The sequence below is a fragment of the Maylandia zebra genome, linkage group LG12, assembly GCF_041146795.1.
Source record: "Maylandia zebra isolate NMK-2024a linkage group LG12, Mzebra_GT3a, whole genome shotgun sequence".
NCBI lineage: Eukaryota > Metazoa > Chordata > Actinopteri > Cichliformes > Cichlidae > Maylandia > Maylandia zebra.
Window position 1 is genome coordinate 1,666,391 of NC_135178.1, and position 19,643 is coordinate 1,686,033.

General features: G+C 44.8%; 1 protein-coding gene across 3 annotated transcripts; it reads right to left on the reverse strand.

Annotated features, from left to right (window-relative positions):
- Positions 1 to 9,162: 9,162 nt before the first annotated feature.
- Positions 9,163 to 17,992, reverse strand: ube2l3b (ubiquitin-conjugating enzyme E2L 3b). Of its 3 annotated transcripts, none has more exons than XM_004558622.6 (4): positions 17,776 to 17,992; positions 15,953 to 16,048; positions 15,684 to 15,870; positions 9,163 to 10,513 (listed from the first exon to the last, which is right to left on the reverse strand). In XM_004558622.6, the coding sequence occupies exons 1-4, from the start codon at positions 17,800 to 17,802 to the stop codon at positions 10,359 to 10,361; spliced, it is 465 nt and encodes a 154-aa protein (XP_004558679.1). In that variant the 5' UTR covers positions 17,803 to 17,992; the 3' UTR covers positions 9,163 to 10,358. The 3 variants fall into 3 exon arrangements, with proteins under 3 accessions (XP_004558679.1, XP_076746652.1, XP_004558680.1); XM_076890537.1 differs by lacking the exon at positions 17,776 to 17,992 and adding an exon at positions 17,718 to 17,753; XM_004558623.6 differs by lacking the exon at positions 17,776 to 17,992 and adding an exon at positions 17,029 to 17,271.
- Between the last annotated feature and the right edge of the window lie 1,651 nt (positions 17,993 to 19,643).

Sequence of the window (19,643 nt, forward strand, 5' to 3'; positions counted from 1 at the left end):
ATTAGAGGCGTGAGTGTGCGATGGTGCCAGTGTTTACTACAGTTTTAATGATAATCCTGCACAGAAGCTCAGAGACGTACTGACACACAGTGTTGGAACTGTTTGAAAAGTTGAGTTTGTGGAAAGAACGTGACTCCTTCCTCTTACCACCACGTACGTCTGAGTGACACAGCTGTCGCTCAGGAGAATACTGCAGTGGCTTCCTGCCTCTTAACAGTGGGCATAAATACAAGCGACTGAAGGCCCCTTCACACAGGACATCGCTGCACTCTGAGCAGACATCAAGACAAAATCTGTTTCAATCATCCAGGTAAGTAAAAGTTGATTCTGCTCATCTGGATGTTGTCAGTGGGAAAAGTGCACTTTGACTTTTGTGTTTCATCTATGAATCTTTATTTTCATGACTTATATTTTATATATCAAGTATAACTCGTGGGTTAGTTTGTTGATCCTGCTGGGACCTCTGGCACTGGCATCGTTGGTACTCACTACCACAGACTGGTAGAAGACCTCCCAACATCCTTCTGCACACATTATAGGGTCTGAGCTTCCTTAGAAAGTAGTCTGCTCATGCTCTTCTTACAGTGCTTTGCAAAAGTATTGTGCCCCCTTGAACTTTCCCACATTTTGTCACATTACAGCCACAAACATGAATCAATTGTGTTGGACTTCCACGTGAAAGACCAACACAAAGTGGTGCACACGTGAGAAGTGGAACGAAAATCATACATGATTCCAAACATTTGCCACCCAGAAGCCGATGTTGTTCACAGGACAGCAAGAGTCAACGATCGGGATGCTCTTGTCGTCGTTATCGTTCCCCTCCTACGTTTTATTTCCCCGATTTCAGTGTTTTTGCTTCACAACTAAAGCGAGCAGTTTACTTTGTGCACTAACATGGACTCGAATCAACCAGCGCCACCTCTGGCCAAGTGCCACAGCCTACAGCAGCGTTTGTTTTCATTCAAAGGCTTTATGGCTTTAATACCTGGTGGGCCGGTCTGTAGTCAAAATGCCCGATTTTTTTGTCCCAGTCCAGCCCTGCAGGTTAATACTGGCAGTGTCACCATGCCAGCTGACTGTATTTCATCGTCAGCCAGTGTTGTTCTTTATCAATATTACCAAAGTTTACCATAAGGCAGCATAGAAAGTATTTACTTGCTTTCAGGTTTTATTCAAATGTTAGTCTTTTCAGTTGTTTCTCCACTTTTTTCCTGTTTCACAATCAAACACCAGTTTGTGAGAAGATTATCTTCTTTTTTTAACAGGCAGATAAAGTTTTGCATTGGCTAATTTGCCAATTGTTTGTTACAAATGTTCATATTTTAATATTCAAAAATGTTTTTGCCCAAAACATATGTGCACTATATGTCAGTAAAAATACTATGCAAATATTGCTGTCCTTGACTGCTGAGTAAGCACTGACTGATTGTATCTCTTGTACTTTATCAACGCAGTATCTAAAAACTTTGCACCGTAGTGGTTAAAATCTCATTCTAAGAAGAGTTAAAAGCACATTTGGTTATTAGGTTTATAGGATTATTGAATTATGGTGAACGGTTGTTCTTGCTGATCGGCGTTGGCTTAGCCCTGGTTTATCGGAGAAATAAGAGAGCGGAACCGGCTGTTCAAACCCCCCCAAGGCTGCCTGCTGGAATCGAAGCGACGGGACGAGGTGCGACCTCTCACAACGAACGTAATATGGTCAACACCTTGGAGACGCTTGCAGCTGCTGTGAAGGCTCAAAACAACACCATTGAGCGTATGAGGGGAAACATCAGAGAGAGGCCTGCTCAGAATGACACCCTTGAGTGACAGTTGGAAGACATCGCGGAACGGATCACTGCAGCTGTGAGGTCTCAGAATCAAAAGAATGACAACACCATGGAACAGAAGTTTGATACCATCATGGGGAGGCTCGCGACTCTCCAACGGGAGATTGAGAGACCAGCGTCAGAGTGTTAAAGAGCAGCCTGAAAATTCTCCTGGGCTGCTCGCATGGAAATTTACAAAATCAATATCAAAATTGCGGACCCCCATCACGGCGCCAGCTGCAGGCCCAAGGCTGGAGCCGAACAATCACTCCCTGATAACGACTGTGTTATGACTGTCCTTCCCATCCCATGCAAGGACACCTGGGTTGGCTGGAAGACTGTTTACTTAGGCTGGCAGGGCGAAGGACACTGTCTCAGCTGAACTCTGGACACACACACACACTTACACTGATATGCACACACTCATCCCCCTCCCTTTCCAAACGCCTTCGATGCTTATTCCCTACCGGGGAAGATAGCAGTCAACTGGACCAGCGCAGATGCTGCAGGACCGGATGCGCTGTCTACACCGGCTCTCTCTCACCTTTACCCGCCCCTGTTGCTTGTCTTGTGTTTCTGTGGTGTGTTGATAGTCATGTGCTTTTGTGCTGAGGTGTTTTTTCTGTTATCAAACTGTTCTCCCACCAGGAGCTCAGTCTGAGTGGAGTTTTTTTCCTCCTCCTCTTACCTCATGTAGTGTATTTTCGTTGTTTTTTCCTATCAGCCTACCTTCTGACATGTCTGCCCAATGTGATGTTTGTGTAAAGTTGGTCAGAAGGTTTGTAAGTGCGCATGCGCCATTAGCGTGCTGCCTGCTGTAACCCTAATTTCCTTCGGGATTAATAAAGTATTCTGATTCTGATTCAGTTGGTAGAATATTTTTTAACATTATCTGCCAATTACATCTGCCACCCTTCTCCAAATCTGTGCCCCTACCTGGCCCCCCAAACAAAAATTTTCTAGACACGCCACTGGAGGTGTGACGTGTGCAGCTGGGACACTACCGCGTGGGTTGTCTCACATGCTGCTGCCGCTGGCGAGATGTACACGGTTATCGCGATGACTTGCGAGAGCTCCCGCGGCAGGTAATATGGTCGGATGCTAACCACTAAAAGCTCCACATCACGAGTAAAGTGCTGCTCCTTAACACTGATGTGCCCCGATTTACACCACCTCTCGTTCACACACATCACAATCCCCCCACCTTTCCTCTTGCCGGTCTCCTTCGCGTCCTGATCCGCTCTCACCAGGTGAAATCCCGGAACAGTCACGTGACAGTCTGGAGTGAGGTGTGTTAGCCACGACTCTATGTAGCACATCGTGCTAACCTTCCGGTGCTCCTGGAGTCTGGTCAGCGCCGCCAATTCCTCGATCTTACTGGGGAGAGATCTGACATCTCCCATAATGATCGAGGGTACAGATGGTTTGCACCGTCTTTCCACTCTGACACTTAGCTCCAGCTCTACGTGACTATCACACCCAACCACTGCAGTGTCATCAGAGGACTCACGTTTCATTGTTATACTGGAAATCTGAGGTGTACAAGGTAAATAGGAATGGTGATAGCACTGTAGTGCCCCAGTATTACTGACCACCACAACACACAGGCTACCCACCAGACAGACAGACAGCGATCCAGGAGACAGTAGAAGTGCTGACATCCTGACCAGCTTTCCACTCTGCAAAAGGGGTTGGATGGTATTAAAGGCACTGTAAAAATAAAAAACATGATTCTTACAATGCCACCTTCCACCTGAGAGTGAGAATGCTGGAACAACAGGTAGATGAAAGCATCATCCACCCCCACAAAAGACTGGTGAGTAAACTGAAGAGGTTTCACCTGCAGGCTAAACTGGGCAAGAACCGCTCCAAGCACCTTCATGACATGAGAACCAGTCTGATCTGTCTTTCTTTAGTATTGGAACTAAACATGATGTCTTCCATAGTTCGACAACTTCTGCTGCTGGAGTCTCAGGTTGCAGATCATCTGCAGAGGTTTATTTGAAGAGTTTCAGTCAGGTTTCAGAGCTCATCCCAGCACAGAAACAGCTTTAGTGAAGGTTACAAATGATCTTCTTATGGCCTCTGACAGTGGACTCATCTCTGTGCTTGTCCTGCTAGACCTCAGTGCAGCGTTCGATACTGTCGACCATAATATCCTATTAGAGCGATTAGAACATGCTGTAGGTATTACAGGTACTGTGCTGCAGTGGTTTGTATCATATCTATCTAATAGACTCCAGTTTGTGCATGTAAATGGAGAGTCCTCTTCACACACTGAGGTTAATTATGGAGTTCCACAGGGTTCAGTGCTAGGACCAATTCTGTTTACATTATACATACTTCCCTTAGGCAGCATCATTAGAAGACATAGCATACATTTACACTGCTATGCAGATGACACCCAGCTCTATCTGTCCATGCTGCAATAGATGTAGGCTGCCGGGGATTCCCATGATGCATTGAGTTTTTCCTTTCCAGTCACCTTTCTCACTCACTATGTGTTAACAGACCTCTCTGCATTGAATCATATCTGTTATTAACCTCTGTCTCTCTTCCACAGCATGTCTTTATCCTGTCTTCCTCCCCTCTCCCCAAAGGGGAGACAGATGGCCCCGCCCCTCCCTGAGCCTGGTTCTGTTGGAGGTTTCTTCCTGTTAAAAGGGAGTTTTTCCTTCCCACTGTCGCCAAAGTGCTGCTCATAGGGGGTCATATGATTGTTGGGTTTTTTTCTCTGTATCTATGAAGCGCCTTGAGTCGACTTTTGTTGTGATTTGGCGCTATATAAATAAAACTGAATTGAATTGAATTGAATTGAATTGAATTGAATTGAATTGAAGAGATGCTGAAGGATGAAGGCTGGGCCTCAGAGATCTCAGGACCCTGGGACTGATGTAATCAGGGCTTACAGCATTGTTCTGTCTCCCCCGTGGCTCTGTCACCTGTGTGTCCAGAGTTGTATTGTCCTGTGTTTTACAGCCCACATACTGCTGGATAGTTGGCAGAGTCACTGGAAGTGCATGGTGTGAGCGACTGGTGGCTGTTGGGCCCGAGCAGAGCAAGGAGTGACAGCTGATCCTAAAGGCTGATTGTGTTCATCTGGAAGTTTCCAGTGGGAGAAACGTTTCATCATCATCATCATCATCAGGTGACGTCTTCAGTCTCAGCTGACTGCAGGTTTCCAATCTTATAAACAGGACATTTGCACGATGACTGAAACCAGCCCAGTGAAGGAACAAAGGGCTGTGAGGTCAGTTTGTTGATCATTAATAGGCAAACAGTCATGATCACTGATTAACAACACTGATCAATGATCAATGGCCACGGGTAGGGATGGGTATCGTTTAGGTTTTATCCGATACCGGTGCCAAACCGGTACTTTTGAAACGGTGCCGGTGCTCAAACGGTGCTCAAACCGGTGCTTAAAGAATGGAGAACACAAAATTGGTCCAAAAACCTCTCATGTTCAGCTGTTTTTTGTAAAAAGATAACAATGTTAGCCTTTTCTGCAGCTATGGGGCATATATGGTATCACTCTTGGCTGGAAGCAGTGCTTAAACAATGAAAAAAAAACACAAACTTTGTCCAAAAACCTCTCATGTTTAACTGTTTTCCACTTTTTCTTTGGTCATTTTAGCCTTTTTGGCCAGGGTGAAGGGAGTATCTGCCATCAAACAAGAAGACAGCCGCATGTAGCTATGATGGTGTTTGCTAGTTCACCTTACATGCATTAATGTAATAACGTGGTTAGCCTACTCAACGTAAATTACACACGAACAACATTAAGCTACTCACACAGAGAAGAACAGCTGCTGCTGCATCATCATCCTCATCATTTCAGCTACACTGGCAGGGCTAGGGGCCAGGACTCTCCTCTTCGGGTTTTTGGGGGATGTTGCTAACTCCGGGTCCGATAACAGGCAACCCACCCGCAGTAGATGTGCTCGGTGTGAGGTCTCGCAGCAAGCTATCAAATACGGCGCATTTTTGGGCTTTTAAAAAAAACGCTATGCGTCGCCAGGTGTTTCATCGGATTTGAGGTGTTACCTCCTTTGACAGCATCACAGTATCAGCTTAAAGCACTTGTTGCTGCTGAGTTTGCATCTTTTGCTGTGAAGTACAGCCAGACTTTTGACCGCTTCACCTTGGGCATTTTAAACCTGTAGCTCTGCTCTAAAAGAACGTACGTACCTGGCCCCGCCTACTATCCTCGGAAACGTAAAATGATTGGCTAGAATCTAAAGTGTATCACAGCTCAGGAAAAAAAAGCACCGAAATAAAGCACCGAAATGTGCGCTGCTTTTCGGTCTGGTTACTACCGTTTATGTCAGAACCGGTGCCATCATGGCACCGGACACCGGTACCCATCCCTGGCCACGAGTACCATTCTCATAGCAGTCCTCCTGGCTCTTAACAGCGTGCACTACACTACTCTGTTTGTGTCGGGGGACCCGATCCTTGGGGTGGACCAGTTTTTAGCCACAGAGATGCTGCGTTTAAAGAAAGTGTGTCTTAACTGTTCCCATACTCCTGACGCATTAGGCACCAGCAAAGGTTTTCTCAGTATTCAAACCTTAAATACTGATCTGTGTGCGTAGGTTTACACGTCAGCTTTTAAATGTCCCCCATTACTGATGGAGTGATAGCAGAGTTCACTGTGAAAACATAAACCATGACAAGCACAGACACTGGATGTAGCACACACTTTCATGAACACTGTTTGGCTTCAGCTCTTTGTAAGGTGTAACTTTGCTCTCTTTTGCGTCTGGCTCACAAACCAACACGAGGAAGCCACAGACCGGTTGTAGCACCTCCTCTGCACACTGACAGCAGAGCACTGCAGGCCGACGGGCCGGCCTTGGAGAGGAGCAGACACCCTCCGTCTGCTCAAACATGAATCCCACTTCTGAGTGTTTACACTGTAGGTCAGCTGAGTGTAAGGCTGCTGCCTCCACCAGCTGGTGGTGATGAGTAAACACTGATCAATACAGCAGACGAGAGTTCTCCCAGTAAATAACGTGTGAAACGCTCAGTTCATTGTCAGGTGAGACAGTCACAGGAACATGTTCTGGACTGCACCACCTTTTTCCTCATTGCTCACATTGCCGTCTCTGTCAGCCCGAGCAGTGAAGAAGCTGAGTACTGTGCTTTCAAGTTTTACATTTGGCTAAGACCAGCATGTCCCTACAGACGCTGTAGAGGAAGTCCAACTGTGTCCCCAAGCACAGTCTCAGGAAGAGGTGGGCAGACCTGCAAAGGGTCCTGAACCCATCAGCAGGACTGGTATTTGTAAGGAAGAAGAGGAGGAGCACAAAATGACCTCCAGCAGGTCGCTGTGTGGATGTCTCTGATCAGTCACTCAAAAACAGACATGAGGCTGGCCTGATGGCCCAACATGAGCCCATAATACTCTGGACTGGTTCTTATACAGCACTTTTCTTCTCTGCCTTACTGCAACGCGCCTCATTCGCCCATTCAATGACTTTTTACTGTGCTTAAGTTCTTTCTAACATTCACACTCTGATTGATGCGTCGGAGAACAACACGAGGTTAATATGTTGGCTTGCAGACTGGAGCAGCCAGGGATCAAAACACCAACCTTCCAGTTAGCAGACCTGCTGTGCCCGTTGAGCTGCAGCCACCCCACCTGCACAGAGGTGAGGTGCAGCAGGCGGTGCACTGTCGAGGGCAGCTTCACGCCTTCATTTGCATCCAATCAAAGTTTCAGGTCATCGATTGTGACTGTGACCTGCTTACTGGACATCTCAAAGCCTGGAGCTGCCTGTAGTAGAAGCAGTAATCCTTACATGTATAACGTCTGCTGCACGGAGACAAAAACTAGTCTCAGGCCCAAATAAAGTCATGTTAGCCATGAAATGCTGAGTTCATTGTCATTTGCACTAAATCTCCACTGTTTGAATACCCAGAGTCATTGAATGGACCGTGTCATGGTTTGAATATATTTATCCAACTTGACCATTGTTGGAGTCAAATTGTTAAATGTTGTCATTGTGTTAGTTAAATTTGTGTTAGTTCAAACTGTATGATCAAAGACATTCTTTTGTTTCTGACGCCGTCCGCAGCCTGTTGAGCGGTGGGGAGGCTGTAGTGTTTATTACAGGCACATCCTATGTGAGGCTTCTGTTTTCTTTAGCCTCCTGAGACCTGAACTCTTCCACAGCAGCATTTTTAATTTCTCTTTGATATTTGGGCTGATTGGGACCTGATGAATGTAAAAACAAAGAATTACCCGATTTATTTATTTTTTTACCTGATTTTGGTTTCTGAGAAAAACGAGAGCCACATATGAGGATGTGTTTAGAATTTCGATAGAACAGCAGCAGCATAACGTCCTCGTCAGTGGACATCAGGCCCTTGCAGAGCAAAATTTAGTATTTTGGTCTAATTAACCCAAAATGTGATGTCCACACGTGTGGACGACAGGTCCTATGAGGTTAGTAAACTTCCTGCCTTTATGACCTTTTTGTGGGCCGCAGGTCACAGAAACACAACCCCAAACACACACATACAGATGGTCGCACATACATGCATACACACGCATGCTTACACGTGCACACACACACACACACACAGTACCTTATCTTTTATAACCATAGGGGGGTTTACAATGGGTGGTGCTGTGTGTACTGTAACTGTTTTCAATGAAAGGCAGCAAGCGGAGGCCGGGGTGGAAGTGGTCTGAACGAGGGCAGAAGGGCTGCTCTGAGATCCTCCCTTGCGCAAGTAAAATCGCTGTTCGTCTTGCTTCCTTAATGGGAATAAATCTCTAAACCAGCGGCCTGTGGAAGCGCAGACCCAACAACCATTACAGTTAATATGCCATAAAACAGCTTTATTCTCATATTGGCTCAAATGGCAGATATTGCCCAGCTAAGAGTCCCCTAGTCTTTCATATGTTTTCACCATCTAAATCTAATGTGTTGGTAGATGCTACCATTACTATTGTATGGCACAATTTTATCTGTATGTGCTTATAGCATGGAGTTTAGCTGCTGTCAGAACTACTGTGGGCCTCCATTATTCACCGAGCTGTAGATAAAGGGTCCGTTGGTGTGAACAGAGATTTGATAGTTTGAATGTTATAACTTTGCTTTTCTTCAGGCCAACAGCAGGGAGCTCTCTGCAGCCCTGGACTGACGCGGTGTGTTATCTCTGTTAGCCTGTTCTTCCCCTCGCTGCGCTCTCTAAATACCTGTGGTGTGTTTTTTTTTTAAACACCAAATCCCAGTTTATGCTGGAAGTGGAGTGAATCGGTCCCTCTGTAAGCAGCACTGGATCGAGTCCCAACACAACATCCCCACAGCACCAGGAAAACATGGAGGCCAAATGGTAAGCCATCATCTTTATTATGAAACAATATTGGGAGCAGATCAAATAGCTGTTACATGGTGTCGTTTGGCCGCTGCAGTCCCTTTCCATGTCCCGGCACATCCCTGGACGGCCAGCCCTCTCCCAGCTGCCTTCTAGGTTACCGTTTCTTGGACGATCTCCAGGAGCTGATCCAAGCTTCAAGCTTAGCGTCTCCTTCCCCCAGCTTGATAAGTTAGGCCCCTCCCAGCTGGGACTATGTGAGTATGTCTCAGTGTACTACAGGTTCCTGGTTCTAAACATGGTTATACTGGGCACCCAGCAGGAGGAAAGGGGACATGCATGGAAATTCAAATCAATCCAACACATTCTTGCAGATTTTATACACAAGTGTCAATCAAAAAAAAGACGTTTGGGAGCCAATGGCTGTTGAGGAGGGCGGGTGAATGGCTAACCATCTGTGATGCAGAAGTTTTCAGCTGCATGTTTTTAGTGTTTGAAAATCTTTAACACTCGGAAGTCATCTCTGGCATTTCTACAATAACTCGACTCATGTACGGCCTAACATTGTCAACTGTTACAGACTCTGGGGGAGGAGATGTGAGATGTTCCACAGAGTACGGTGCATTTCTGCAGCCAAACATCGGCCTGAGCTACGGCAACTCTCATTTCACTACTTCATGTGTTTCAGCTTAAAATGTTACACAAGATGGGCCAAATGAAAACCAACAAAACCAAAAACAAACACACTCGTCTTCTGCTTTTCAAAATAAAAGAATCAAATATTTATGACCAATCATGTCTAAGTGAGATCCATTTAAAACAGGAGCTGTTTCTACTGAGGAAAAGCCAAAAAAGCCCAAAGAAAATTAACACATGTTCCCTTAGCATTTCTTTTTTCCCCATTTTTCACTTTAAGAAAGAGTAGAAAGTTAGAAATGGTCTGGAGATCTACGGCGACGAGGACGAGAGAGAGAAAGCGGTCTGATCCACAGAGAGTCCTGCTTGGCTGTCGCTGCCTGGCCTCAGCGGGGCAGCTCCAGGGCCGTTTAAAGGAGCGCTATGTGAAACGGGGGGGGGGGGCCGAGGAGGTGGCGAGCTGCTGGTGGGGGACGGAGCGGGGAGGGCAGAGGAAGATCAGTATTTGGTCGGACACGTGAAACAGAAGGGGGCTGGGGAGGGAGGCAGACAGAGGGCTACGCGCTCGTGACGTGATCAGTCCATTGGCCGCTTTTCTCCGTGTTTCTTTGTAAATTCTTCTGCGTTCTTCAAGAATTTTTTACGGTCTTTTGAGTATTCTTCTGCTAGGTCGGCCCTCAGGGGATGCTCGGGCTGGGGGTCGTTCACCAGCGCGATGAGGGACTGAATTACTGAAAGACACGAAGGAGATCGAGTCAGACACAAAATGCTTCCTAACAGGCCACAGCCTCCACTGTCACAGCAGTTTGTTTGTCAGGAGGCTGCAGTGTGCTGTGACTTACAGCTTTTCACAACTATCATCATGTAAAGCAAAGAAATAGAAAACATTTCTAAAAAGTAATAAAAACAAAACAGTCTGCAGCTTGTGCACTTAGATAAGTCTTTAGAGTCAGAGTGAACTCATGAGTTTGTGTCGTGAGAAAGTCCAACCTTCTCTTCGTCAGTCTCACATCATGCAAACACATGTTGTATGACTGTAGGTAACACACACTGACAGTGGGAAGCAGCTTCAGCTTAATGTTGTTGTGATTGTTTAAATAAAACTGTTTGTTGTGTGTGGACGTTTAGGAGACGCGCTCAGTGAATCCACAAACACAAACCCAGCGTGCCCTGATAGACCTGATCAGCACAGTCGTGTCGTTCTTCTGAAACGTGCACACATCATGTAAGTTCACTGATAAATCCATGGGACCGTTCTGAAACACTACAGAGGGCAACTGGGAACTGATTAACCAATGACGTTGCTGCAATAAGTCATGTGCACAGTAGAGATGGACCGATCCGATATTACGTATCGGACCGTAAATTACTGGATCGGATATTGGAGAGAAATTTTAAAAAAAATGTAATCGATCCATTAAATAACAAAAGCGCCTCACAAAACTTGCGACACGCCGTAACTCTGCTCATAACCGTAGCACGTCGGAGCAGCGTGGTGACGTGATAGAGCGGCTGTGTGTTTGTAGCCTCGCTACCAAACTCAGAGGAAGTTTTCCTAGAGAGAAGTAAAGCAAGTGTGTAAGTCCATCTCTGAATGTTTGTAAAGCATTCCCACGTTAAGCTTAACAACCGATATATGGAGCGACTGCCTCTCTCTCTCCCTCCCTCTCCTGCTGCTGCTTCAATCATTAAACTGATCAATGATCAGCTGATCGTCTCTTGTTTGTTTTTGGCCCACTTTGCACCAGAAAGAGGAAACCAGCGGCTGAACAACAGCAGCACGTTTAAGCTTGATCAGCTGTTGTTAGAATGTATTTAATATTACTTTCTACTCGAGGATCTTTTTCTACGTAGCTGACGGCTGGTAACTGTGCAGGGGCGGATCTAGCAAAGTTTAGCCAGGGGGGCCGATAGGGCATGAACAGGGAAAAGGGGGCACAAAGACATACTTTTCTTTCTTATTCTCATTTAAAATGTCGAGCTTTTAATAAATAATTATCCGAATCTTACACCCAAAGTTTTAATCTGATGTAAATGTATAGAAGTCCATTACTGTATATAGTAACTGTTAAGTCTAATATACCCTAGTAAGCTATAGTACTTTTTCCATCTGTGCAGTTTTGTTGAAGAAAGATGTTGAATCTATTTTTATTCTTGAAAAATAATTTATTTCTGTGCATTTTTTTTTCCACACTGCATCAAATTAAAGTTGATTACATCGATTAAGCATCATGAGTCGGAGGGTGGGGGTTCACTATTTTTTTTGTTGGGAGTTTGCAGCCCTATTAGTTAGGTTGCTTACTCTTTAAAATACCAGAGTAGGAGGATGGAGCAGGTTTAAGTTTATTAGATTGATCAGTTTTGCTGAACTATGAAATATTTTGGGTGCAGTGTGTTTTTTTTTTACATACAGGAGTAACAGAATAGCTTTAGTGGGGTGTTTTAAACTTGAGTATGAACTTATACAAAATGCAGCAAGATATTAAAAAACAGTTTTATTGATTAAAAAACACTATATCGGATTCATATCGGTATCGGCAGATATCCAAATTTATGATATCGGTACGGACATAAAAAAGTGGTATGGTGCCATCTCTCGTGCACAGTAGAGGTTAACCCCCATTTCAGCTGCGTGGTTGCATGTATGGTGTTTGTTGAGAGGACAGATGCTCTTCCACGTCAGCAGACTGAAGCTCAGCTTATGGGGAAACATTTAAACTATTGAATTAAAACTGTCAGATTAAAGATTAACCAGTGAGATGAAACCCTGCAGTGTGACGTATGTAACGATGTGTTTGACAGTAGAAACCATTATAACCTGATCTATAATGAAAGGCCAAAAGTTTACAGACGCTCACAGTAACTCTTCCAGGGTGAAGCGACTGTACGGCACATGTTTAAGGACTTTTAAAAAAAGAAGAAAGAATTGGATGCACAATTTTAAATCCGTCTGTCAACTCAAACGTCTGATCTGACTAGAGATGGCATGATACCACTTTTTTATGTCCGATACCGATATCATAAATTTGGATATCTGCCGATACCGATATGAATCCGATATAGTGTTTTTTAATCAACAAAACTGTTTTTTAAATATCTTGCTGCATTTTGTATAAGTTCATACTCAAGTTTAAAACAACAACTACACTAAAGCTATTCTGTTATACCTGTATGCAAAAAAAATGTTTCATAGTTCAGCAATACTGATCAATCTAATAAACTTAGACCTGCTCCATCCTCCCTATTCTGGTATTTTAAAGAGCACTTAGCGTAAATATTAAGCAGCCTAACTAATAGGGTTCCAACTCCCAGCAACAACAAAAATAAATAAATAAAAAATAGGGAACCACCCCTCACGCTCCACCTCATGATGCTTAATCGACGTAATCAACCTTAATTTGATGCAGTGTGAAAAAAAATGCACAGAAATCAATTATTTTTCAAGAAATATTAAATAGATTCAACATCTTTCTTCAGCAAAATTGCAGACTGCACAGATGGTACCTTCCCAAAGGAAAAAGTACTATAGCTTACTAGGGTGTGTGTGTGTGTGTGTATGTATGTATATATATATATATATATATATATATATATATATATATATATATATATATATATATGTGTGTGTGTGTGTGTGTGTGTGTGTGTGTGTATATATATATATATATATATATATATAAATAAAAGACTTAATAGTTACTATATACAGTAATGGACTTCTATACATTTTACATCAGATTAAAACTTTGGGTGTCAGATAATTATTTATTAAAAGCTCGACATTTTAAATGAGAATAAGAAAGAAAAGTATGTCTTTGTGCCCCCTTTCCCCAGTTAATGCCCTATCGGCCCCCCTGGCTAAACTTTGCTAGATCCGCCCCTGCACAGTTACCAGCCGTCAGCTGCGTAGAAAAAGATCCTGGTGTAGAAAGTAATATTAAATAAATTCTAACAACAGCTTATCAAGCTTAAACGTGCTGCTGTTGTTCAGCCGCTGGTTTCCTCTTTCTGGTGCAAAGTGGGCCAAAAGCAAACAAGAGAGACGTACTCCCAACAGAAAAGCCGATCAGCTGATCGTTAAGCAGTTTCATGATTGAAGTAGCAGCAGGAGAGCGAGAGGCAGTCGCTCGTTAAGCTTAACGCAGGAATGCTTTACAAACATTCAGAGATGGACTTACACACTTGCTTTACTTCTCTCGGGGATAACTTTGTCGGAGATGAAATGCAGGGTTGCTAGCGAAGCTCCACATGCTATCCAGACCACCGACAGGTCCCGCATGCCACAGCCGCTCTAGCACGTGATGCATACTGCTCCGACGTGCTAACGTTCTGAGGTGAGTTACGGCGTGTTGCAAGTTTTGTGAGGTGCTTTCGTGATATTTAATGGATCGGATTACATTTTTTATTTTTCTCCGATATCCGATCCAGTAATTTAGGTCAGTATCGGACCGATACCGATACGTAATATCGGATCGGTCCATCTCTAGATCTGACGCTGACTTTTCTCCACGTGGGCAGCTGCAGGTTAATGTGTCCTCTCCTACACCTCAGCAAAGTGCTAACACATCCAAATAACTGGCACTTATGTCCAACTGTTGAAACTGGTGATCCCAGAATCTGCAGTCATTTAGAAACGGCTGCACTGAGCTCCTGGGATGCTCTTAAAAGCCCAACATTAACCCTACTGAAGAGTTTGTAGACTGAGGTTAGGGTTACAGAGATGGCTCCATGACACCAAACCAACTGGAATGAACTCTACCCACTGTGCCCAGAACGGTGGTCAAATATCCTGCCAGAACTATGCTAAAGGCCAAGCCCCACTCACTGAGGGGCAGTTTGCTTTCAGTCGTAGTGTGGATCAGACAAAATCAATCCAAACTTGTTTCTAAAGTGGTTAAACGTGCTCGCTGCACAGTCACTCCACCCTGAAAGAAACCGGTTCAAAGAAATCATTAAAGGACCCAAATTATAACGACATTTATACCCACGAGCACTGTGGAAACTCTGACCACAGATCTCCCTCGTTCACACTAGCACCTCGTCTCCACTCTGTTTCCATGACAACTGAGCACCACCCCAATGATGATGGGTTGTTATAGCAAGGTGGCCCAAACAATGGAGCAGACTGAGGATTATAGCTGCACCTGCACCCATCGTTGGACCACAGTGTTGGTTTATGTGCAGCTGTTTCCCTCCATGTTTCACAAACACTGGTGGGGTTGATTGTTGTCTGCTGACATCACACTTTCTGCCCGACTCTGCTCGCTTGAAACCGTCACCAGGTACTAAAAGCTGTCTGGCAGCAGGTCCTACCACCTGAGGGACAACACTGAAAACTGAGTCGGTGCTGAGTTCATTCTTGTTTTTCACGTACACTTTGTGATAAACTCCGCAGGTTTCTCTTTGTTTCTTTCAAACTGAAATAACACTCAATGTTTAAGATTTAGGGAATAAATGTTCCCTAAACCGTGAGTAGGAGTCATCTGTGTCTCCTGCTTCGCTGATAAAACAAACAGGTTAGCAGCTGCAGTAGCAGCGATATAAAAACACACAGCCGTCTAAACGATGTGACGCTTTACTGAGTCACAGAATCGTCACAGCTTCCTGTTACTATAGCTGTGCTGTTCAATAAATACAAAACATACTAAACACTGTGTTTTGATCACACAACCATGCGTGTGCATAAAACACGCTTTCTGCTCTGTTCGTCACACGGAGCTCTATGTGAAAATGCTCTGAGCCCGACAGACGGACAGTTACTGAAACAGGACAACGTTTTATTTTGGACACGGACTTTTTTTTTCCTGCAATCATCACGTCAGACAAAAATCAAAAGATGTGCAGCTCTCCAGCTCGCTGCGACTCACATCGAGCAGCCCTGTGTAAGACTTCAGCACCAACCTTGGTCAGTTTTGGTGGCAGGCTTCCAGTTCTCTGCACTGATCACAGGCAAGCACACCTGGCCCTTCTCATCAATGTTGGGGTGGTAGATCTTTGTCTTGAATGTGATCTTGGGAGGCTTGAAAGGGTACTCGGTGGGGAAAATGATTTCAATCCTGAATGCACCTTTGTCATAAGGAGGGTTGTCCTGAAAGGGAACCAATAAGGTTAGTAAGGGGAACCTCGGGCCTACGTATCTCAGACCAGCCAAAGAAGGAACAGCAGCTTACAGGAACAATCAGCCCTTGCCATGCCAGTAAGTTTGATTCCTCAACTTGAATGTTTCTGAAGTTTTTCATTCCAGACTTGCGAATCTCATCAAGTTCCTGAAAGAACGAGCACACAGTTGATATTAGAAAGGTTATTACAGTCAATACAAGAAAAATAAAACATGTATGATTTTACAGAGTGGAAGGATGCACCACCCAAATGACACCACCAGTTTAGGACAGCGTAGCAGGAAGACGCAGCCTCCAAACTACACACCAGGTTTTAAACTGCGCTGAAATTATTTACACGTTCTTTCCTGAATGTTGATGTGAAGTCTAAGCAGAAAGTAGGAGCAAAGAAACAACAAGCTGATGTTGGTTTGGTTCCTGTTATCCACCTCAGAGGTCCCCAGTACTAAACAGCACCACCTCCAGTGTTTTCAGGTAAAGAAAATTAAAGCTGCTATACAATGAAACATGTCACTTAAAACAAATGACAAACCAACTGCAACATCTCAGCTTTGTAGAGAAGTGTTGTATATGGTAGATCTGAGGATGTGCTCAGCGCTACATGTTTTATTCACAGTATGTGTCCAGTGACCTGTTAAGCTCTAAACTGCTTGGATTGCAACTATTTCATTGCATAAAGTAGCAGCGTTGCACTTAATCCTAATTCATCACATGCTAAACAAACTCAAGCCTTCCAGCCAACAGGAGCGTTTCTCTTTCATTTCAGTGCAGCAGCCAACAGTGAAAGTGAAAGTGAACTACAACCTGCATCCAGCAGCACCACAGTGGACCTCCTAGTTTGCCATCAGGTTACTGGTTCTGTCACCAGTTTGACTTACGTTAGATTATGTTAGCTATTAGCTGAAACCCCCTGAGTGGCACTTACAGCCAGCCTCGTGGTTCCATCTGTGGCAGGTTTTTGTTGCACAGCTCGACGGTGTAAACGTGTCTAACACGTTTTTAGGGTAAAGTGATTGTGATTAATAAACAGCGTGTGACCGGTTTACGGTCCAACAGCACCGACGTTTGTTTCACGTGAATGAAATCCTGTCAATGTTAATCTGCATGTCCGCACTGAATAACTCCACCTGCATCAGTGAGCCGGTTCCAGGCCAGCTCTGCTCCGCGTGCTTTCAGCGTTGTTACTCCGGGTAAACTTCAAACATACAGCCTCCTGTAACCGCCTCATTCAGCGCAGTGTACGTTTAAAGGCGGAAACGATAATCACGGGGAAACAAACGTAGGTTAACGCAGACCTTACGCAATATGCTACGACCACTACACAAAACGAAAGCAGCATTTAGTGTGTGTCGCCTTCAGGCCGCATTACTGGAAGTGTAACGCTGCGCTGTAGTTCACACCCACTTCCTAATGGCGAACTTCAAAGTCTGATTAAGTTGAAGTGTAGCTAGCTGAGACCTGGGGATAGCAACTTAGCTGATTAGCAAACGTCTTATGCCGTGGAAATTGACACGATCTCGGGCTGCCCGCTGCCGGATTGACTCCCTCGGTCACACAACTCAAGAGTTTCTGACGTTCAAACTGTAGATAAGAGACTTGAATGAGGTTTTTGGCAGCCCCGGGCAGGATCCCTGTAGATCCTCCGGCCTGATTTGGGACTGCTTAGTTGCCTAACGTTAATATTTGGTCGGCTAGGTGGTCAATGCTGACCTCTTGTTTCTGTTGAGCTACAGCTACAGCTGGACACTGACGGTCACTTAATGCAAATATACTCTGTAACGTGAACACGAGCCAAAGGACGGACGCTTCCACTAACCGTCAATACGTCCTTAAACATTAGAAACGATCAAAAAGAACGGCAACGACGGATTTACCTTGGCCAGCCTCCTGCTCGCCGCCATCTTGAAACTACTGTGTGTTCCCAGAATTCACCGCGCTGGGAATATGGGTCTGTTCCTGCGCTGAGGCTGATCAGGTTGGACATCCGCCTGTTTGTGAACATGCCGACATGTCCACGCCAGGAAGCGACGTGTTTAAATGCGGGATATCTGTAATTATGTATGTTACAAACATGTTGGGCTGTGAGCCGGAGCCGCGGGGGGAGACCTGAGCCTGAACCCAGCTGTGTCTGCTTCCGCTTTATTTGTTAGTATTAATGCAGGTGTTCGCATGTAGACCCCTGAAAACGCATGATGAGTTACACCTGTATGAGTCGGCTTGGTTAACCCTCAGCTCTGCTGTCAGTCTGTTGTAATTGGCTCATGCAACAGTCGTGTGGATGGCACAGAGCAAAAAGGTTCCATGTGCTTGTGCAACACTTTCAACAATAAAGTTTTATTTGAGTTCATGTTTCTACTTTAATATCACGTGCAAATCCATGTTCGCCCTGCACTTTCGTTCTAAAGCTACAAACATGTGTGAATCTGTCCATCAGCACTGCAAACAAGTAGGCTCAGAGCACGTTTCTGATGTAACCCCCCCCCACTGCTGCACACATGTATGTGCTGCACCACCCTGCTGTACAATGACCGTCGTCTCTCTCAGTATAGGATGATGTAGCTCTGCAGGTCATCCTTGTACCTGAACATTGAAAAGCGGTAGTCCACCTTCAGTTTGAATATTCAGACTGCACCGTCTCATTTATAAACATGTGTACACTGTGTTATTAGAAATTATTAATTAACTTTAGTCTGATGGCATTTATGTGGTTGTAAATTCTGTTTCACTGTTACACTTTGCTGTGACAGCACTGAGAGAGCAGGACAGAGAGGGTGAGAAAGAGACAGAGCTAAGAACAGGACAAGATCTGACACGTAGTGAAAGATGATACACACCAGGGAAGCTTCTGTTTCACTCATGATGATTTTATAGAACTACTCAGTGTGTGTGGACCACAAACCTGCTCTTATAACATAGATTATGTTGATCGTCTGCAGTGCCACAGCGTGTGGAGTGATCATGGCGACCCAAACACAGACGACCAGACGCAAAACTAGATTTTGACAAATGTGTGTCGTTCATTATGGCCGATAGCAAAACATTAACCAAAAGACAAACCCCTTTCTTTCCCTAAACTGGGAAAACTACAGACATGAAACCTGGAACAGTCAGAAATACCTGAACACTTGCATCAACATAGGACTGAGGATGACAGGAAGAAGAGTGTCTGCAAATGTGCACGTTAGGTGGAAAATCATCAAAGATTGCTTTATTATTTGGTCAACAGGTTGAAACGATGTTGTGATTCTCTTCTTACTGCTTTGCTGTAAGCCTACTGAGAAGTCCACTGCTCCCTCTCAGACATCTCCATACCTCCACAGGTATGGCACCTGGACCAGCTGCCTTTCCACTCCTCCTCCTTTCTAAGTCACTTCCTGACTCACCCACTGTCCATCTGTGCTCCTCAATCTCTCGTTTTCTGCACACTCCCATCACCTGTTAACACATCTCCATTCCTGTCCCTGATTATCTCCAGCTCCTTTCCAGCTCCATCTGTCAGCGTGTAGCCACTCAGCACTGTTCTTTCCCTCCTTCACATACAACTCACTAAGGCTTTTCCTTTGCCACGTCTGTCTTTCCTGTATGCCTAGTTTCCCAGTACTCCTGTCTGTATTTTGCACCTCCGGTCCCACTTTTTATTTGCCAGTCTCTTTGGTAATCTCCTTTTAATATTTTCCTGCACTTCCTCATCCCTCCACCAAGTCTCGTTGTCCTCTTTCCTCTGTAGGACACACCCATCACC